At 41.6% G+C, this 21,114-nt stretch overlaps 1 protein-coding gene across 11 annotated transcripts in view; it reads left to right on the forward strand.

Moving 5' to 3' along the window:
- Positions 1-21,114, forward strand: part of INO80D (INO80 complex subunit D) — a 69,094-nt gene that overhangs the window by 646 nt on the left and 47,334 nt on the right. For 2 of the 11 annotated variants that reach the window (XM_082689126.1, XM_082689123.1), the window contains exons 2-3: positions 16,821-16,913; positions 17,019-17,265. In XM_082689126.1, the coding sequence (XP_082545252.1) occupies positions 17,048-17,265 (218 nt within the window). In that variant the 5' untranslated portion in view covers positions 16,821-16,913; positions 17,019-17,047. Of the gene's footprint in view, positions 1-2; positions 352-395; positions 614-16,820; positions 16,914-17,018; positions 17,266-21,114 lie in introns of those variants that run through there. The other 9 variants (XM_082689125.1, XM_082689133.1, XM_082689124.1 and 6 more) reach the window with 6 other exon arrangements.

Here is a 21,114-nt window from a genome sequence, read left to right on the forward strand (position 1 = left end):
GGAGAGCAGCGCGGCCTGCGCGGGCCGGGGTGGGGGTGTGGGCCGGGGCGGGCGTTTGGGGTTGGGGGGTGGTGGGGGGGAGCCGGCTAGGCCTCGGGCCGGCGGGCCCCGCGGCTGCCGCGCCCTGCCCCAGCACCCCGGGCCTCCCCGCGCCCCTCCGGCTCCCCCGGGGCCTCCGGGCGGGACGGCGGCGCTGCGGGGCCGGATCGTGCGCCGGGCCGGGAGGCTCCCCGCGGGGCGGCAGGCCCGGGTTGCCGGGACGGGGGCGTCGGGGCCTAGGAGTGGGGAATGGGCACCCTCCCGCCCCCTCGCCCTGGTCTCTCGCAGACACCCCCACCCCCCTCGATTCCGGTAATAGTTGAATTTATTTATCCGTCTATGCGCTCCGGGCGGCCAGGCCGGGGCGGGGCGGGCGGCCTGGCGGGCGTGGGGTGGGGTGGAGGGGCGGTGAGGAGTCAGGTGCAGCCGCGGCCCGGAAAGTTTCCTTTTAGGCCCGAATTGGGGGTTGCCCTCCTTTCGGGGAGCCCCGGTCCTAGCGCCCGCGACCCCCGAGGGCGTGGGGGGAGAGCACTCGGCTATTTTGCAACTCTTTGCCAGTTCCTGTCCATTGAAGGTACTCCGCCCCTGTCCCCCTCGCCCGCGCCCCACCCCACTCCCCGGCGAGCCCTTCCCGGGCTGCAAACTCCAGCCCGTCCCCCTGGAGCCCCCACGGGCTGGGGAGAGGGCCTTCTCTGCCCGTCTGGAAAAGTTTTCCAGGGATTTTTCTTAGCGTCTTAGTTAGTGACTGGGCTTTTGCTGCGGGAGAGGAGGAGGTAAATTCAGGTGGTATTTCTCCTGGGTAGGCTCCCCTGATCGCCTTTTTAGCCCTTTACTCCAGACACCCGGGGTGTTCCATTTCCGATTAAGCGTCCCCCCGCCTTTCTTCCCGGACTCCTTTGGGTCTCAGGCCCCCTTTTCTGGACGGTCCCCGCAGAGGGAAAAAGACTGTAGGGACCGGCGAGGAGACTGTCATGAGAGGGGGCTGGATTTCTGGAGCAGCCCCCAGACGTAGGAGTTTCCTGCCCTATTTGGTCAGTGTCTGGTACATCAGACACACGAGCAGAACCCAAGGGGGAGACCCTGGTTGTCAGCACGCTTGGAAGCATTACAATTTCGGAGGAGGGAGAGGAGGTGGGCAGGGCAGCTCCTGAAGCAAGGTCTGCGGTTTGAGGATGAGCAGTTTCTCTCTTCTGACCATAACTCTTTGAATTTATGTGATATTCTTATGTTTGACCCTAGAGAGAGAAAATAGGGATTTTAGGGAAACTTGTTATTGCCACAACTCGGAAGGGTCGGTGGAAGAGCCCTCAGGGAACTGAACATAGCTGACACAGTGTGGTTTTGGTAATTTTTTTTTTCCTATGTTTAAACGGATTTAATTTTAGCTTTATTTTGGTGCCATGAGCTTTGAAAGTTGCAAAAAAAAAAAAAAAAAGTCAAAAACTTTAATTTCCAAATCTAGATTTCCTGGTTTTCAGGGATGGGATGTTTCCTGTGGTTACACTTAACCTCCTTTTGGTTGTTCTTTAGTATGGAAGTGGAAATGTTAATGTCCTCTGCCCCCCACTGCCAGCCCCTGGTGTGGGCAAGTTTGGAGGTTATTTTTCCTCTTTCACTTTTATTTTTCCCCCTTTCTTTTTTTAGTGGACCTGTGGTATTATGTGCTGTGTATCTGCGTGTGTCCTGCCTGGTATCAGGCTGTAGTTCGCTGGCAGAGGTGTTCCACATTCTGACCACACCCCCCCCCCCCCAGAGCACTGTTACCTAGTGAAAAGCTGCCCCTTGCAGAGCAAGAGATAACCCATGACTTGGTCTGACTTCTGTCAGGCATGGAAGTGAGACTCCTTCTGTGATTCTTACTAAGTGTGGCTTTCTTTTCCTTTTGTCTGCCTAAAATAAAACTCCTTCTGTTTCTCCACAATGATAGATACCCAGCCAGTTAGCATTTTACTTAAGGAAAGCTTGATATTTGAGGTTGTATGGATTTCATTCAAAAATGCAAATTACATTTAATGGTTGTTTAACTTTATTGATTAATTGAAATTGCGTATTGACTCCGACATTTTCATAGGCTTGTGTACCCAGAATTGTTACTTCTGTTATAGCTCGTCCTTATTTTTAGAGCATGTTGGATAGAAGAAATCATTCAGGGAGTCTCTTTTTTCCTACAACATTTTAGGATTTAAAAAGATCTCTTTGCCCCATAAATTAAGATCTTTAAGGTATATTGTCGACTTTAGTTTTCTAAGCTTTCAGAAGGATCCTGTCCCAAACCTACATAATTTCCTAATCTAATCACTTTGTGGGCTACTTGACTCCTGAGGGAATGGAGGATTTGATATTTTTCTAAGTTACATTTTATTCGAAACTAATGAGACTTTCAGGGCAAATACTGAATTAATTTTAAATTGCAAAGATAATGCATTTTTCACTATTAAATATTTAGTTTCTTTTTTTTTTTTTTAAGATTTTATTTATTTATTTGACACAGAGAGAGAGAGATCACAAGTAGGCAGAGGCAGGTGGGGCGGGGGGGGGGGGGAAGCAGGCTCCCCACTGAGCAGAGAGCCTGATGTGGGGCTCGATCCCAGGACTCTGAGATCATGACCTGAGCCAAAGGCAGCGGCTTAACCCACTGAGCCACCCAGGTGCCCCTTAAATATTTAGTTTCAAAAGTAGATGTTTATTTTAATTTGTAAGTCTGAAATAATCACATTTTATTTCCTCTGAAAGATTGTATAAGGAAATTTGTATACTCCCACCCCAGCTATTTTCCTCAGCAAGTCATTTTAGAAAACTGAAACACTACTATTTTAGAGAAATGAGATTTTAGTTTATATGGATTTTAAAATTTCGAAGTCAGAGCGCTCAAAATTAAATATGTCATTTAAAAAAAAAGTGCTGATCCATTCATTCTCACCTGAGATGTTTCCCAAGAGTTCATAGCTCTCACTATCCAGGTTTGGAACAGCAGTTATGAATAATGAGAGGTCATTTTTATTTTATTTTATTTATTTGGCAGATAGAGATAAAAAGTAGGCAGAGAGGCAGGCAGACAGAGAGAGAGGGAAGCAGGCTCCCCTCCAAGCAGAGAGCCCGAAGCGGGACCCGATCCCAGGACCCTGAGATCATGACCTGAGCTGAAGGCAGCAGCCCAATCCACTGAGCCACCCAGGGGCCCTGAGAGGTCATTTATATCCGAATACAGTTAGCAATATTGTCGGACACGCAACACCCCATTTCTCCCCACACACACCTAGTGACTTGTAGACAATAGATGAATAGGTGAGACTGAGTTGGAGGCCGCCAATTGTCCCCAAAGCAGATACTCTGCAGTTTATACAATGGAGTCACATTTAATTCCCTGTAACTTATGCTAATGCCATTCTGCTTTGCAAAACAAACAGCAGGGGAATCTCCTTCCCACTCCCCTCCGGTACCGGTCTGTCCCAGAGTCCTCCCTGTCCTGGCCGATTTTCCAGAGAATGCTTCTGGCTCTTTTGAGACCCTTGGGGAGTTAACTAAAGCTTAAAGTTAAAACCTTAGGCCTCTCTATCTTTTCCCACCCTCACTCAATACGCCAGGTTTCCTGGTTCTGATTCTTTCCCAGAATGTGCTTCTCAGTTAAATTTTATTTGTGTATCCAGCAGTCAGACGCATGGGGACTGGGCTTTGGGTTCTGATCCCAGCTCTTCAAGGGGTGCGTTACTTAATCATTGGTTTCTTTATCTGTAAAATGGAAATACAACATTTGTGATGCAAGAATTAGATGAGATGGCCCATGTGCAACTTGGCTCTTAGTAGGTCCTGGTTAACGATTCCCCTAATCCACCTTACCCTTTTTTAATTAAAACCATTTTATTTATTTATTTTTAAAAAGAATTTACTTTTTTTTTTTTTAGATTTTATTTATTTATTTGACAGACAGAGATCACGAGTAGGCAGGGAGGCAGGCAGAGAGAGAGAGAGAGAGGAGAAAACAGGTTCCCCGCTAAGCAGAGAACCCGATGCGTGGCTCAATCCTAGGACCCTAGGACCATGACCTGAGCCGAAATCAGAGGCTTTATTTAGCCCACTGAGCCAGCCAGGTGCCCCTAATTAAAACCATTTAAATACCATCTCTCTTATTGGCTTGTTTGCTTTTTTTCTGACTTAAAGTTATACAGGCTTTTATTCATCCCGCTCAGACCTGTTTTTCATATTCAGGAGATAACTCACCACTGTTTACATATTTTGTTGTGTGATTGTGTGTACATGCAACATAATCTTAGGATCTCCCATTTAACAGTGTTGTGTAGTTTTCTGTTGGCTAAGCGCTTTTGCTGGCCTTGTAGCTCCTCTGATTGGACAAATTGCTTAATTTCACTAAGTCTCAGTTTCTCCATCTGTGAAAAGGGGTGATAGTAATACCTTTTCCATGGGTTGCTGTGGCCACTGAATGATTGGAATCGCACAGTTTCTAGAATGGTGCCGGGTGCATGACTTTTATATAATATTTTCCTCCAAAGATTTTTACTATTCTGGGTATGAGATTTTTTTTTTCAATGTAAGTTCTTGGCTCCGCAGATATTACTAATACTAGTAAATATTTGAGTGCAGATATAATAGTGTAATTACCTTCATGGGGCAAATAACTGTTTTTGTGCCAGTAAAAAAGTTGGCAGTGTATTCCTAAAAGTCTCAGCAGCTCGTGGTGGTCTAGCTCACCACCATGAATTCTGTGAGTTGGCAGATGTAAGTGCAGATTGGTAAGTGCGGTGGGGAAGAAAGGTGGGTTTACTTGTAGTCAGTTGCTCCTTTGACACTTGGAGTTCTAGGCCTGCTAGGGTGTAAGCGGCATAGCTTTGAGGAAGCTCTAGTCCGTGACTTTGGACGGCCTATCCGGGGAGGGTGGGATGTTTACCTGAGGCATGATGGGAGTTGCCAGAACCAGGGCTGTTCCATTCACTTACCAGATCAGTTTCCTCTTGGTCACTGTGGCCTTGTTATACAAAGACACTGTTCTCTGCCCTTGAGGAGTTTTTAGTCTAGTGGGGAAAAAAAAAAAGGCTGGCATTCATCATTGAATGATAAGGGATAGATTAGCCTGGAGGGAGAAAACCTATTTATTCTGGCCTAGGGGTAAGCCTTAAAGAGGAGAAGGACTTTCCAGGATTTCTAGACTTTAATAAGGGTTTCTGCCCTAAGCGAATGGGAGGAGTTAGAAAGGCATTCCAAGAGGTGGGACCTGCTCCTATGAATAAATGCCTGAGGACAAAAGAGTATTCTGTGTTGCAAATTGTAGGAGTAGTAGGAACAGTAATAAATAGTGGGAGGGGCGAGGTCTGCCAGGCCTCCATCCTAAGTGTTGGTGGGCTCTGGTAGGCTTTGGTGGGCTCGGGAGTTTGGATTCCTTTTATGTTCCTACGCGGACCCTGAAGGCCTTTGGTCAAGTAAATTATTTGCGTTTTAGAGGATCCAAGTTGTACAGAGTGGAAGGAACAGGCCAGTGAGGCAGCTACTAAGGAGAGATGGAAGGTTTGAACTGAGGCCCTGGCATTGACAGTGGAGATGGAGAGAAGTCAGTGGAGAGGCTGCTCACTGAGGTAAAGCGGTCTGTATAGGTTGGCCAGACGTAGCTTGTTGGGGGCGGGGGGATCACCCTCACAGGGCTGACAGCTGCAGCCATAGAAGCAGAAACATTTGGCTTAGTCTGGTTCTTAATCTTCTGGGGGAATCTGATGAACTCTCTGGATTCTTCTCCAGAAGAATGCATTTTTGCATGTTTACGGTTCTGCATGTGGCTTGGGTTCTTAACCTGTGGTCTTGGGGTAGATGCAGAGTGGAAGATCACATGAAAGGCTGTAGAAATGTTTTGCTTGATTCACTTTTTATATGTTTGTGACTTGATCACTGCCATTTCATAGATAAGGAAATAGATTTACTTGGTCAAGGTCAGGCATCTTTATTTTAACAGTTTAATGGACTGCTTGCATTTTTGTGTGGAAACCTGGATTTCTCCTTCTGAAAAGTGGCTAAGGTTTAGAAACCTTGGGTCTGTATTTTTTTTCCCTTTTTTCTGTCTTTTTTTTTTTTTTTTTTTTTTTTTAATCCCGACAACTTGCTGGAGCTGGTTTGAGTGAGCCTCCTTTAGATGAGCAAAGTTTGCTGGTCGCTTCTGGCCGGCCCCTGTGGCATGTTTAGGCATTTGATCTTGCAACCCTACAAGCTAAGAAGAAGAAAATCTTGCGGAACAGGGACATTTAAGGGTGGAAGCAAGAAAAAGGAAGCCACTGAGCTGCCAGAAAGGAGAGAGTCTCAAGAAAGAGAAAGTGGTCAACAGTGTCAAAGCGGCCGAGAGGTTAAGTAAGAGAAGGATGGAAAAGTGTATGTGAAATTTAGCAACAAAGAAACCGTTCGTTTCAGATTCTTAGAAGGAAAGAATTTTGAGGACTAGAGCTATAACTTAGTTTTTCCTCTGGTCCTGCAGTACAGGCTTTCTGTAATGATGAAGAGTGACTGTGGCATGGATAGGAGTTCAGCATTTGTTGTAAAGGATAGTTAAATGGAGTTCATCAATGCTGTAACCGAATCAAGCGCTGCTCATTGGTATTTTCCATCACTATATAGATGCTCTAGAAAATGTAAAAATTATACTTTTAACATTGGGTTCTTAATATAGATTATAGAAAAAAATATATAGATTATAGGAAACAATTCTTAGTGGTTCTGTTACTCAAGCCCCAAGGAGGTGGGAGGGCCTGACTTAATGGAGAATTACCCTGTACCATTCAGAAAAGCACTAGCCGCTGGAGAGAGCATTTTAGCCCTGCAGATTCTAGATTAAAATGATAATACCAATAAACTACTACTTACTGCTTTTAATAGTAGTTAAGATTAAGTGATTACTATGTGCCGGGTGCCATGCTAAGTACGGTTCATGAAATACCTAATTTAATTCTCCTAAACGACTCAATGAGGTACATGCTGTTATAGTTCTCTCTTTACATAGGAGGAAACTGGAACCTAAATAATTTGCCCAAGGTCACACACCTAGTAATTAGCAGAACCAGATTGGAGCACCATCTCTGATCCCCACCAGAGCCGAAGAGTGCCCTCCCCAACTGCTGCAGAAACTGTCCTTACCTTTCTAATGAATCAATCAGCTAAGGAACTCAACTAGTGTAAAGGCTGTATTTAATTTCAGTTCATTATGCAGACTTATTTGTATAGTGCTGTTTGAGCACAGTATTTGTCACAAAACGTATATTCAGTAAGCACTTACTTGGTTTATTTTAAAATATTTTAATTTGAACTTCAATTATGCTGAGTATTATCTATGTTTACAGGTGATAGGCAATTTTCTCCCTGATCATTGTTTTCAGATCACATCAGTGGGCAGATTTTCATCACTTCCGAGTCTAATTTTACCACTTTTCACATAGGTATGTGGGATGTTAGTTTTGTTGTTGTTGTTGTTTTTTAATGAATGTACTCAGCTATTTAGTATCTCATTATGTTTTTGAGCTCCATGAAGTTGAATTAAAACTTGTTTCAGAAATAAGTTAGAATGGGGAGACAAGTTTTTTAAGACCTGCGAGTATATGACTCGGGATAAGTAATTTTTTTTTTTAATTGTATTAAATATATTAGAAAGCTAACATTGTGGGAATTTAGGTGGTGGATGTAAAAAAATTGTAAGGTATGTTGTTGGTCTAGCTCTTAAAAGGGGGTAGAATATAAAATTACAGGTAGCAATTAGGGGGAAATGCTGTGGCAGTGAAATGAACATGCTTCTGAAACACGAGACTCAAAAGAACAGTCAGGACATACAGAGTTTCCACACGGATGTGGTACCGTGGCAGTCCCAAAGAGAGTAATGTTCATATTTTGGTCAGATTGGTTTATGCATTGCTGTGGGAGACTAAAAGGGCCATAGGTTGCTTTTGTTAAAAGCTTGTCTTCCATTTCTCCCTGCTAATGTCTTATTCCTCCGTTTCTGCAAAGACGAAACTATGGAAAGGAATCATTTTATTTTCCAATTAAACTCAGCATAGAGTATCAAGGAAGGTTTGTTGTTCCTATTGTTGTCGTTGGTTTTTTTTTTCCTATTGTTGTTTTTTAAGATTTTATTCATTCATTTGAGAGACAGATTTTTTTAAGTTTCCTTTTAACTTTTTTCTTGAAAAAAATTTTTTGCGAGAGATATTTTTAATAATTTTTATTTTTTTATAATAAACGATAGGTTGCTTTTTTTTTTTTTTTTTAATTTATTTGTCAGAGAGAGAGAGAGAGAGCACTAGCAGGCAATGTGGCAGGCAGAGGAAGAGAGAGAAGCAAGCTCCCCCTGAGCAAAGAGCCTGACGTGGGGCTTGATCCCAGGACCCTGGGATTAGACAGAGAGATTGAGAGAGAGGATACAAGCAGGGGGAGAGGGAGAAGCAGGCTTCCTGCTGAGCAGGGAGGCCAGCACTGGGCTTCATCCCAGGACCCCAGGATCATGACCTTGAAGGAGCCGAAGGCAGGTGTATATCTGACTGAGCCAGATGCTCCTAGGAAGGAGTTTTTAAGATCTTACACCTGTCCATTATTTCTTGCTCTTGAATTCCAGTATATGGACATGTTTGCCGTGAAAATACTCATTCTGTGAGACTACTCTCAGTAATGGTTACATTTGCCTTTTGGTAATAAATAAGGGTGTGTATTCTGCTCTGCTCTGAAGTGCTTAATTGCTTGCATTCTCTATAAGGGAACATAGATCCACTGACGTTCCCAACAAGTTACTTCCATAGCTGAAGATCATATCTACAGTTGCTGTTAATAAGTAGAGTATGGTTGGGATTTTTTTCTTCTTTGAAGTGATGCTGATCATGTGCTAAAAAGTAGGGCTTTTAGGGGCTGCCTGGGTGGCTCAGTGGGTTTTAAAGCCTTTGCCTTCAGCTCAGGCCGTGATCCCAAGGTCCTGGGATCGAGCGCCGCATCAGGCTCTCTGTTCAGCAGGGAGCTTGCTTCCCTCTCTCTCCGCCTGCCTCTCTGCCTACTTGTGATCTCTGTCTGTTAAATAATCATGTGGGCATTATATGTTTCTTCTCTTTATATCTTTGTATTTTATTTATTTACGTACTTGTTAAAAGATTTTATTTGTTTATTTTAGAGGGTAAGAGAGAGAGCAGCGGGGAGGACAAGAGCAGGAAGAGGGAGAAGCCGCCTCCCTACTGAGCAGGAGGCCCTGTTCATTTCGGGGCTCCATCCCAGGACGCGGAGACCATGACCTGAGCCTCAGGGAGCGGCTTAACCTACTGAGCCACCCAGGTGCCCCAATATCTTTTTTTTTTTTTTTTAAGGTTTTGTTTTTTTATTTGAGGAGCACCTGTGTGGCTCAGTCATTGAGCGTCTGCCTTCGGCTCAGGTCATGATCCCAGGGTCCTGGGATGGAGCCCCACATCAGGCTCCCTGCTCAGCGGGAAGCCTGCTTCTCCCTCTCCCACTCCCCCTGCTTGTGTTCCTTCTCTCACTGTCTGTCTCTCTCTCTCCCTCTCTCTGTCAAATAAGTAAATAAAATCTTTATTAAAAGAAAAAGATTTTATTCATTTATTTGAGAGAGAGAGCACAAGCTGAGGGAGTTGCAGACGAAGAGGGAGAAACAGATTCTCCGCTAAGCAGGGCGCGCTGCGTAGGGCTCTACCACTGGGATCCTGACCTGAGCTGGAGACAGACACTTAACCCGCCCAGGAGCCCCTCCTCTCTTTTATGTCTTAGAACAGATGTTAAGGAGTGAAGGAGGCTCTGTGAACTTCACCTTTGGAGTTGGGGTAAAGAACTTCAGTTGTAGGAGGCTACATGAACAAATGAAGAAAAAAAAGTTTTTTTTTTTCCCCTGAGATCTGCCTTAGTGCTTTTGTTTTAATTAAAAAGAAAAAAACCCATTAACGTAAAGACCAGATGAATAGTTGTTTCCAGTTTATACATGAAGTGATACTCATTTAGTAGGAAGTTCGATTTTGAGGCAGAGGGCCATTTTCCTCCAACATTTGTTACTTTTTATGGTATACAGAGTGAGGCTGAGTACAGTACAGGATTGGAAATATTAAGTATGAAGATTAAATTGAGCTTTTTTTTTTTTAAGAGAGTGAGAACACTAGCAGGGGTAGGGGCAGAAGGAAAAGGAGAGAGAATCTTTTTTTTTAAAAAAATATTTTATTTATTTACTTGACAGAGATCACAGGCAGGCAGAGAGGCAAGCGGGGTTGGGGGTGGGGGAAGCAGGCTCCCCGCCAAGCAGAGAGCCCAATGTGGGGCTCGATCTCAGGACCTTGAGATCAGGGCCCGAGCTAAAGGCAGAGGCTTAACCCACTGAGCTACCCAGGTGCCCCAAGGAGAGAGAATCTTTTTGAAGATTACTTATTTATTTACTTACTTGGCAAAAAGAGAGATCACAAGTAAGCAGAGAGGCAGGCAGAGAGAGATGGGGAAGCAGGCTCCCTCCTGAGCAGACAGCACGATGCGAGACTGGATCCCAGGACCCTGACTGAGATCCTGACCTAAGCTGAAGGCAGAGGCTTAACCCAGTGAGCTACCCAGGCCCCCAAGGAGAGAGAATCTTAAACAGGCTCCACACCCAGCACAGAGCCTGATGCGGGGCTCAGTCTTAACAGCCCTGACTGAGATCATGACCTGAGCCAAAATCAAGGGTTGGTCACTAGACTGACGGAGCCACCCAGGAGCCCCTAAATTGAGCATTTAAAAGAGGAATTTGAAAATGAAGTGTTGATTGTTCAAAAGGAGGATGGAAAGAATGATACAGAGATAGCTTAAGATTTTTAAGTTTTATTTATGAGAGAGAGAGCGTGCGCCCACATGAGTGGGGGGTGATGAGCAGACTCTGGTTAAGCAGGAAGTCGGTCGGATGCTGCGGGATCAGGCTCTGAGCAAGCCAATCCCTTAACCAACTGAGCCAGCCACGTACCCGGCATTCTTCTATATTTTTTACACATTATTTGCTGAATAGGCATTGGGTACCATGTTATATGGTACCTGTTTGATGTTCATGAGATGTACTGGAGTATTGAGAAACTTTCAAGTTTCTAATTTTACTTTCTCTTGCTGTGTGACTGTGGCTCTTAGAAATTAATGTATAGACTATCTGAAGTTCCAGTTTAGCAATTTTTTAGAAAATCATTTAATGATCCCTGAGTGAATCTAGTAATGTTTGTTTTAGGTAGAGCACCAGGAATTAAGAGTTACTGTCACAGAAGCTATTTATGTAAATGGCTATATTTGTTGAGCACTTATTAACTTCTGGGCACCATGCTAGGCCGTGGGATATAGTGATGAACAGAAAATTGCTTGTCACTCTAGGACCTTTATGTTTTAGGTGGGAAGACAACAGAAGAATAGGCAATTACAGTAGAATGTGATGATTGCCAAAAGGGGAAAAGCGTGGAGCACAGAACTAACGTAGCCTTTGGGAATCTGCATGTGGCCCTGACTAAGCTGGGTCCTGCAATATTGGCCTTGGGCTGGCCAGAGGTTGGGGGTACACAAACAGGGAAGATGTCCACTGCTGTGGGCAGAGAGGGCAGCCTTTCAGATCTGATGAGACTAGAGGAGTCTGGGTGCTGAGCTGGGGTGAGGGCCTCCAGTTGTGCACTTCCTTTCGAATGCATCTTATGGACTGTATCTTCTTAAACGTGAAAATTGTGTCTTTTTTTTTTTAATTCAAGGTTTTTTTTTTTTTTTTTTAATTCCAGTTAACACACAGTTAAAAATTAGTTGTGTTTTTTTTTTTTTTTTTTTTAAGATTTATTTATTTGACAGAGATCACAAGTAGGCAAGAGGCTGGCAGAGAGAAAGAGGAAGGGAAGCAGGCTCCCCCCTGAGCAGAGAGCCCCATGTGGGGCTGGATCCCAGGACCCTGGAATCATGACCTGAGCCGAAGGCAGAGGCTTAGCCCACTGAGCCTCCCAGTCGCCCTAAAAATTAGTTTTTAACTAATTTAATTTTAACACATTAGTTAAAAGTTCTGTCTTTTGCTATTAAATTTTTCACAGTCTCTGAGAAAATGATGGGCTTTTCAGAAGTGCTTAATAAACACTTGCCATGAAAGCTCGAGTCTTGTGGATTTCACATAGTGAAATAAATTGAGTCAAGTTTATTAGCTTTTTAAATAGCATATTGATTCTTTAAAAAGTAGATTATAAAAGTAATGTGTTTATTGTAAAAAATTAGATAATACATTTGTTTTATAATTTGGGTTTTATTTTGATAGATTTTACTATATGGAATTTTAAAATATATTTCTGGTTAATGATGGTGGAGTACTGACATCTTTGTTCTCTCACCAACTAGAAATAATAAGGAGCATGAAAAACAGAAAAGCAGCTCATTCTTTGATAACTAATGATAACTCAGCTCTATTGTTACGGTGGGAAAGCAGCCATAGATAACATGTAAATGAATGAACAGGACCGTGTTCCAATGAAACTGTTTCCAAAAACAGGTAGTGGGCCACGTTTGTTCTGAAAGCCAGTTTGCTGACCCATTAGCAGAAGACTTTTAAAGGTTAATATAATAGCATGATACATGGAATAACAACATACCCTGGAAACATTCTTTTTCAAGCACACCTCTTGGACCTCAAAGAAAATATCAGCCAAATCCAAAAAGCAGAGATATGTGCAGATTGTGCTCTTTATTCTTAACTAGAACTAAAGCAAAAGAAAATATAAAACTTTGCCATCTGAGAAAATTAAATAACTCTCAGGGCAAATGAAAAATTGAAAAGTCAAATCCACATTAACTAGAAAGTACTGATAGCCAAACATCTGTGTTAGTACCTCTGGGATATGACTAAAGCAGTATTCAGAGGAAAATTCATAAATATAAATAAATGACTAACCAAGAAAAGAATGAGATAGTAAAGTAGTTCAGCCCAAGAAGTTACAAAAAAAAAAAATAAATAAGAAAGCAGAAAGAAGGTATATAAAGGCAGAAATTGGTGAATTTAGAAAATATACATGGAGGTACTAATAAATCCAAGAGATTTGGGCTTTTTATTTATATTTTTGAAGATGTTAGTAACAATTTTAAACAGATAAACTGTTGAGCATAATCATGAACAAAGGAAGAAAACACAAATATCACAAAAAAAAAACCCCACAAAAATTCTGTGTGTGAATGCACTCAGAATATGAGAATGAATCCCAGATACTTAGAAAATTAAAGTGATCATATTGCTAAATTGTGCGCAGGTAATTTCAAAACCTGATGTGCACAAAAAAGCACTATGAGGCCCAGGAACCTGCTAAGGAACATTATAACTGCAGTGCTTTTTCACTTTTTCCGGAACACAGAAAAAGGGAAAGGATTTTCTAAGTTATCTTTTGAAATATTATTTTGATACCAAATTCTGAAAAAAACATTAAAAAACCCAAGCTCTAGACCATTTTCAAATTACAAAAATCCTAAAAATTAGCAAATGTAATTTATCAAAGAATAATACACAATGGCTACATTCTCAGGATGAACTATCAGGAAATATTAATACATCAGTATTGGGAAGTACTAAATGCCATGTTTTTAACAGTACAAAAGAGAAAAATGATTTTCTTTCAAGAAGCTGAAAAAAAATTTGGTAAAATTAACCATCAATCCTGATGGGGTGTTTTTGTTTTTTTTTTTTTTAAAGAAACAACTGAATAAAAATCAATTATTTGATACTTCCTTAGCATAACAGGAAATAAGTCTTAACGGCAAAAGTTTGCAGGATTCCTACCATTGACTGTAAGCAATTCTCAGTTAACAGGAATAACCGTGGTCCCCACTATTAACATTATTCCAGCAGTTCCGGCCAATTCAGATAGGAAAAAAGAGATATATGAAAATTGGAAAGAAAGGGGAAATCATCAGTCTAAATACATCACAAGTGATTGTAGATCTAGAATATGTCTTAAAAGTGAAGGTTGTCTTTCATACCCCCCATCCCCGCCGCCACTCTTCTTTCTGTGATTTATGAAATATTCTCCTATAGATAGTTATATTGGCTACCCTTGTCACTTACATCCAGTGTATTTTTTTCCCCAAAGTTCATACAAGTTTACTTTAACGAAATGTATGAAATATTTAATGTTGGCCAGGTGGATGAGCAAGCCAGAGAGAGTGTAAAAATGAAACAGCAGGGACTTCTAGGTGGCTCAGTCTGTTAAGTGTCCAACTCTTGATTTTTTTTTTTTTTTAAAGATTTTATTTATTTATTTGACAGAGAGAGAACACAAGTAGGCAGAGAGGCAGGCAGAGAGAGAGGAGGAAGCAGGCTCTCTGCTGAGCAGAGAGCCCGATGCGGGACTCGATCCCAGGACCCTGAGATCATGACCTGAGCCAAATGCAGCGGCTTAACCCACTGAGCCACCCAGGCGCCCCAACTCTTGATTTTGACTCGGGTCATGATCTCAGGGCTGTGAGATGGAGTCCCATGTGCTGAGCATGAGATTCTCTTTCTCCCTCCCCCTCTCTCTCCCTCTGTCCCTCTGTCCCTCTCTAAAAAAAAAAAAAAAAAAAAAAAAAAGCAAAAATAAAAAAGTATGGGTTTGCTTTGAAATATTTTCTGTTTTGAACATCTAGACCTTTAGGGCAGTTAAATTTTTTTTTTTTTTTTTTTTAAGATTTTATTTATTTATTTATTTATTTTTAAAAGATTTTATTTATTTATTTGACAGAGAGAGATCACAAGTAGGCAGAGAGGCAGGCAGAGAGAGAGAGAGGAGGAAGCAGGCTCCCCGCTGAGCAGAGAGCCCGACGCGGGACTCGATCCCAGGACCCTGAGATCATGACCCGAGCCGAAGGCAGCGGCCTAACCCACTGAGCCACCCAGGCGCCCCTTTATTTATTTATTTAACAGAGAGAGATCACAAGTAGGCAGAGAAGCAGGTAGAGAGCCCGATGTAGGGCTCGATCCCTGGACCCTGGGATCATAACCTGAGCCGAAGACAGAGGCTTTAACCCACTGAGCCACCCAGGTGTCCCGGCAGTTAAATTTTTTTTTTATTTTTTTTTAAAGATTTTATTTATTTATTTGACAGAGAGAAATCACAAGTAGTCGGAGAGGCAGGCAGAGAGAGAGAAAGGGAAGCAGGCTCCCTGCTGAGCAGAGAGCCCGATGCGGGACTCCATCCCAGGACCCTGAGATCATGACCTGAGCCGAAGGCAGCGGCCCAACCCACTGAGCCACCCAGGCGCCCCCGGCAGTTAAATTTTTAATACAACTTTTTTCCTTATATCCTAATAAACTAAAAAGGGAAAGCTCTTACTTTTGATTTTTTTTTTTAAGCTTTTATTTATTTGTTAGGAAGAGAAAGTGAACACAAGAGGGGGAGTGGCAGGCAGCCGGATAAGCAGGCTCCTTGCTGAGCAAGGAGCTGAATGCAGGACTGATTCTGGGACCCTAGAATCATGACCTGGGCCGAAGGCAGACACTTAACAGACTGAACCACTCAGGCATCCCGAAAGCTCTTATTTTTTTATTTACATTGATCTCTAATTAGGTTTGTTAACTAAGCTAATACTTCACAGTTTTTTCTGCTGCAGTGAAATGCTTAAGAACAATAGAAATTCTTTATCTTTATCTCCAACAGGTAGAATGTAAGTAATGAGGTTAACATTTTTTAATAATTTCATTTGGTCTTAACATGCACCAGGCAAGGTAGTTGATGCATTGTGCACCTTGTATCACTTGCCCTTAGAGCAGCCTGATAACAGTTAACTATTATCCCCATTGTAGGTGAAAAACCGAGGTGGTATTATTTATTCAAGGTAACACTAAGTGGCAGATTTTGGCAAACTTGTCTTCTGACTCCTCTAAGCATGTGTCTTGACATTTATGGATATAAGGAATTTCGTATTCAGCTTTGTAAAGAGGAGTGTGTTCTCGAGTTTTCTGTCGCCATGTGTTCAAGCTATTCCATCAGCCCATCTGGATGACTTGTAGATTCTGGAGAAAGCGGGTTAAATCACGTGCGCCCCCAGTAGCCCAACTTGACAAATCACTTTTCCCCGTAGACTGTGGTGTTAAAATATGTAAACGTTACTGCTGGCCATTCTGTGTGCAGAGCAGTAGTGGGTGCTAACACGGTTTCTTCCTTCCATTTGTTACTAAAACTCCAAATATTCCTTCACTCCTGATTGTTAAACTATTTAATAGTGTCATTGGATACAGCATGTGGTGGAGAGCCACGCCCTGGGTGGCCGAAGCGTTGTTAGGGGACTAGTCTTTGGGCCTAAGAAGTTATGGTTTGGATGGGATCAATGTGGGTAAATAATAATGGGGAAGGGACTTCTAAAACAGGGGTTGCCCCCCCCCCCTTTTTGGTATTTCATAGAAACATTTGTTGCAAACGGCCAAATATTTTGCTGACATCAAAAAATGTCAAACTTCTGAGGGACATTTTAGGTCTATAGGTTCATTGCATTGGTATTGTGCGTTGCGAAGATAGCGGTGGTGTTCAGCCACCAGTAATGAAATCCAGAGACCTGCCGCCTTCCGACATTGGTTTGGTGGAAGAGCCCGCTGCTTTGAGGTACTCACAGACCTTTCCCAGAGTCAAAGTTCCTTCCTGCAATTTGGAGGGGTGAGGTAACTTGATACGTTATAATGTCTCTTATTATTTTAATTTAATATCGGGATGACAGATTACCAAGGAGAATCCATCTCGTTAGGAAGGGTGATATCCTCGTATTTATTTCACTTCCCAGGTGAGCAAGCCTTTCTCGTTTCTGTTTGTTAACTAGGCCTTTTGATATTTTTGTAGACAATCTGCTTCATCTTGATTCTGCAGCATTCCAAACTGTGGTATCCTTGGGGTTCTCTTAACATTGCTATGGTGCAGAAGATTTAAAATCAGGTATGGCTGTGGGGCCAGAAGTCCCTCAGTGAAATTCTCAGCTTAAATGTGCCTTACACTCTCTGATTTATCCTTTGGGTTTCTTTTTTTGTGGTGGTCTTTTAGCTGATGTTCACAAGGAATAGAGTCACGTGATGTATGAAGGGAAACATATACACTTCTCTGAGGTTGACAATAAGCCCTTGTGCTCATATAGCCCCAAACTGTGCAAGCAGCGGCGACTGAACGGGTACGCTTTCTGTATCAGACACGTTCTGGAGGACAAGACTGCCCCCTTCAAGCAATGTGAATATGTGGCCAAGTATAACAGCCAACGTTGCACCAACCCCATCCCCAAATCAGAGGATCGTAGGTAAGACTAATCATGGAACTCCGTCTTTGATTTCATCCATAGGCTTGGAATTGTCCTTTTTTGTCTCTCTCTTTTTTGGGGGGGGGGGTGTCTTTTTTTTTCTTTTTTTAAAATGGAGCGAATTAAAACATTCTAGAAAATGGAGTAGAGAACTTGAAGAGTTATTTGAAAAGTAAGTTTAAGTGTGTTTTTTTGTTTTTAAATTATTGATTTAATGGACTTTTAAAAGAATTTTTTCCCTCAAAATCGTTGCTTGTGTTTGGTTTGCAGTCTTATAAAAAGTAGTTCCTGATGACGATAGAAATCTGCTTACGCAACAGAAATTACAGGAGCTACTTAGGTGTTATAATTAATGGTCATGATTTTGGAATTTTTTAATCTGTGCTTGAAAGGTAGCAAAGGGTGTGTACTTACTGAAAAAGAATTATTCAGAAGAATGATTACTTGAATTATTAAAGAAGATTTACATTCTATCAGACTTCAAAACAGTATTTGGCATTGCTCTCTAATCTTGCCTCTTTTGGTTAAAAAAGTTCCATATAAAGTATGTTTAACATAAGTGGGAAATAGTATGTTCTAAGAGTAGGCTTTATCACTAGGATTATGAATTTTTACTATGCTGAATTAAAAAACATGGAGATGTTTTTAGAGAGTCTTATGATACTTATCTTTCATAATCTCTTTTTCATTTCTTTTTCTTCAGTTCTCCAGAAACCTTGTGGGTCATTGTAGGATATTACAGACAGATGCACAATTACTTTCCCAAAAGTTTCCAATACTGTTATCTTTAGGTAGAAAATGGGAACTTTTTACTTTTATCTCTCAAATATGTATGTACAACCTTGGTCCTTGTTCCTATGCATAAGCAGATGTCTCCTGCATAAATTGGTTGAAAAGAGGTCATGTTTTGTGTATGTCCTGGTGAGCAGTTTTTACACTTTTACAGTGAAATAAATAAATAATTTGTGTTCATAGAGCTCCCACCAAAATGAGTGTAGATAGCATCATGTGGTGATTTGGGAATACTCCCTTGGAATTTCTAATGAGCACTTAAAGCTTCACATTACAGTACCTGAAAGTTAGAAGCAGCTGCTCAGTGAGGCAAGGAATAAAATTTTAATCTCCGTTGAGAAAGGGACCACTGTACCTGGCTAAACATACCTGTCCAGCTGCTTCTAGCTGACTTAACCTGTCCATTTCTTAGTCCTGGGCTTTTTTTTTTTTTTTTTAAGATTTTATTTATTTGACAGAGAGAGAGATCACAGGTAGGCAGAGAGGCAGGCAGAGAGAGGGGGGGAAGCAAGCTCCCTACTGAGCAGAGAGCCCGATGCAGGACTTAATCCTAGGACCCAGAGATCATGACCTGAGCTGAAGGCAGAGGCTTAACTCACTGAGCCACCCAGGCACCGCAGCCCTGGCCTTTTTTAACTTGAAGAATTGATGAACTTGGATTCATTTTTTACTCCAGGCTCCACTGTAAACACATCTATAATTTTGTCTTTTTTTTTTTAATAAGTTACTTATTTAAGTAATTTCTACACCCAATGCGGGGCTCAAATACATAACCCTGAGATCAACAGTCCCAGTCTCCTCCTGCTGAGCCAGCCAGACATTAAATTTTTAAAACAAAAATTTAATTTTGTCTTAAATTTAGTTTACCACATTTGCAGTTGTCCACCTTGGGTTTGTTTTTCTTTTTTCTTTTTTCATTTTAGTAGAAGCAAGTACTATTTTAATAGCTAGCAGGGAGAAGTAAAATAAGAGTTGCTCTGAATTTCTCCACAATCTTAATTCTCTGAATCATAGGTCTTCACCTTGCTATTCAAAGTAATTTCCTCTTTTCAGAACAAGAAAAGAAGGGGAAGGCCTTTTGTGTGGCTTACTAAGTTACATAAATTTTTTTAAAAAATTGGTTCAAACCAATGCAAATGGTATTAATATTTTTACTATTTGTAGGGTTGTTAGGAAATAGATTAAAGTAGACATCAGTAGGAGGTAATGTTCTTGTGTTGCCTCAAGAAATCCAGGTTGAATTGCTATAAGGTCTAGCATGTGTGTAAATATTGATAGTTAATAACTATACTGTATGACATAATGTAGAAAAGGTTGATATTCTTTTGAAAATAAGCCTTCATTATTGTTAATGCAGTAACTCTTCGGACATTTAGGAATTTGAGATGGTTTTATGTATTATTTTAGAAAACAAATTCCCAAGGACTTTTAGTTGATAAGATTATCTCATTTTGGTGGTCAGCTAAAGGAAGCTTCTTAGTATCTGATGTCTAACTTCTGGTATGTATTAATAATGCTAACTTAAGGGATGCTGCCTCTTTGGAGTAGAATTGTGTTATTTTTAGTAGGAGTACTGGCATAATTAAAAAAGTAAAGTTCATTTTCTTTTTTTTTTAAAGATTTTATTTATTTGACAGAGAGAGATCACAAGTAGGTAGAGAGGCAGGCAGAGAGAGAGAGAGGAGGAAGCAGGCTCCCCGCCGAGCAGAGAGCCCGATGCGGGACTCGATCCCAGGACCCCGAGATCATGACCCGAGCCGAAGGCAGCGGCTCAACCCACTGAGCCACCCAGGCGCCCTAAAGTTCATTTTCTAATGTACTTGTACGGTAGGAAGCTTAAGGCTTATTACTGTAGCCTTCGTTTCTCAGATAAGTGGTTATATTAAATTGATTATTTTATACAATACTTTAAATATTTTTGCTATAATTTTATATACTTTGAATAGTGTATATTTGTCAAGAAGTTTTTTGTTTCTTGTATGTTTACTATTTTCCTTAGATAGTTAAATTAAGATATCATTCACATCTGATAAAATTCACTCATTTGAAGCGTCCAGTCAGTATTTTTTAGTATATTTACAGGGTTGTGCAACTATCATCACAGTCTGATTTATAACAGTTTCATCCCTTCGCAAGAACCCATTAGCAGTCACTCCCCTGTATAGTTATTCAGTCGTATTTGTGTATCTTTTTTTTTTTTTTTTTTTTTAAGGGCATTTCTTTCTTTCTTCTTTTTTTTTTTTTTTTTTTTTTTTAGATTTTATTTATTTGTTTGAGAGAGAGAGAGAGACAGCATGGGCAGGGCAGAGGGAGAAGCAGACACCCCGCTGAGTAGGGAGCCAGACGTGGGGTTTGATCTCAGGACACTGGGATCTGGACCTGAGTTGAAGACCTGAGTTGAAGGCTCCGTTGAAGACTGAGCCACCCAGGCATCCCTGCGTACTTCTTTTAAACGCTGATCATAATGAAGGAAGCTGTTGTAATTCTAGCTGTGAAGGCTTTTTTCTTCTAGAGGAGGAAGTGTTCTACAGGTTCAGGCTCGGTGGTGGTAGTGCTGAGAGTGCAGCTGGAGCAGAGGAGTCCAGGGTGAGGAAGGAGAGCTGGCCTGCAGGTCTGCCCGCTGCCCGGCGGTGGCATGGAGGAAGCTCCGTTTCCCGTGGGCGCTGCCCACGTGTAATGAGCAGAAAAATTCCGTTTCCAAGTTGAATCCCATCTCATTTCTCCGCTACCAGTCCTTTTGTTAATTTAAAAATAACTTGAAAAGACAACAAAAATCATGCAGTTACCCCTTGAAACTTTTTTTCCTTGTTGGCTGCAGCTTTATAAATCTATTCTGTTTCAAGGTCTATGTGAGACCTGACCCCAACCTGTTACGTGTGTATGTGCAGGCATGTGCACATACACGTGGTACAGATTTTCCTGACTGCCCTGAAAGCTTTTTCTTAATAGTTCTATTAAAATTGAGGCGTGTTTCTGAGAGATTGATTTCTAAGACAAACCAACAAAACCACATGTCTCTTGATTTTTTGGTGAATATGTATTTTGAACAAATATTTA

Source organism: Mustela nivalis, assembly GCF_964662115.1.
Source record: "Mustela nivalis genome assembly, chromosome: 11".
NCBI classification, from domain to species: domain Eukaryota; kingdom Metazoa; phylum Chordata; class Mammalia; order Carnivora; family Mustelidae; genus Mustela; species Mustela nivalis.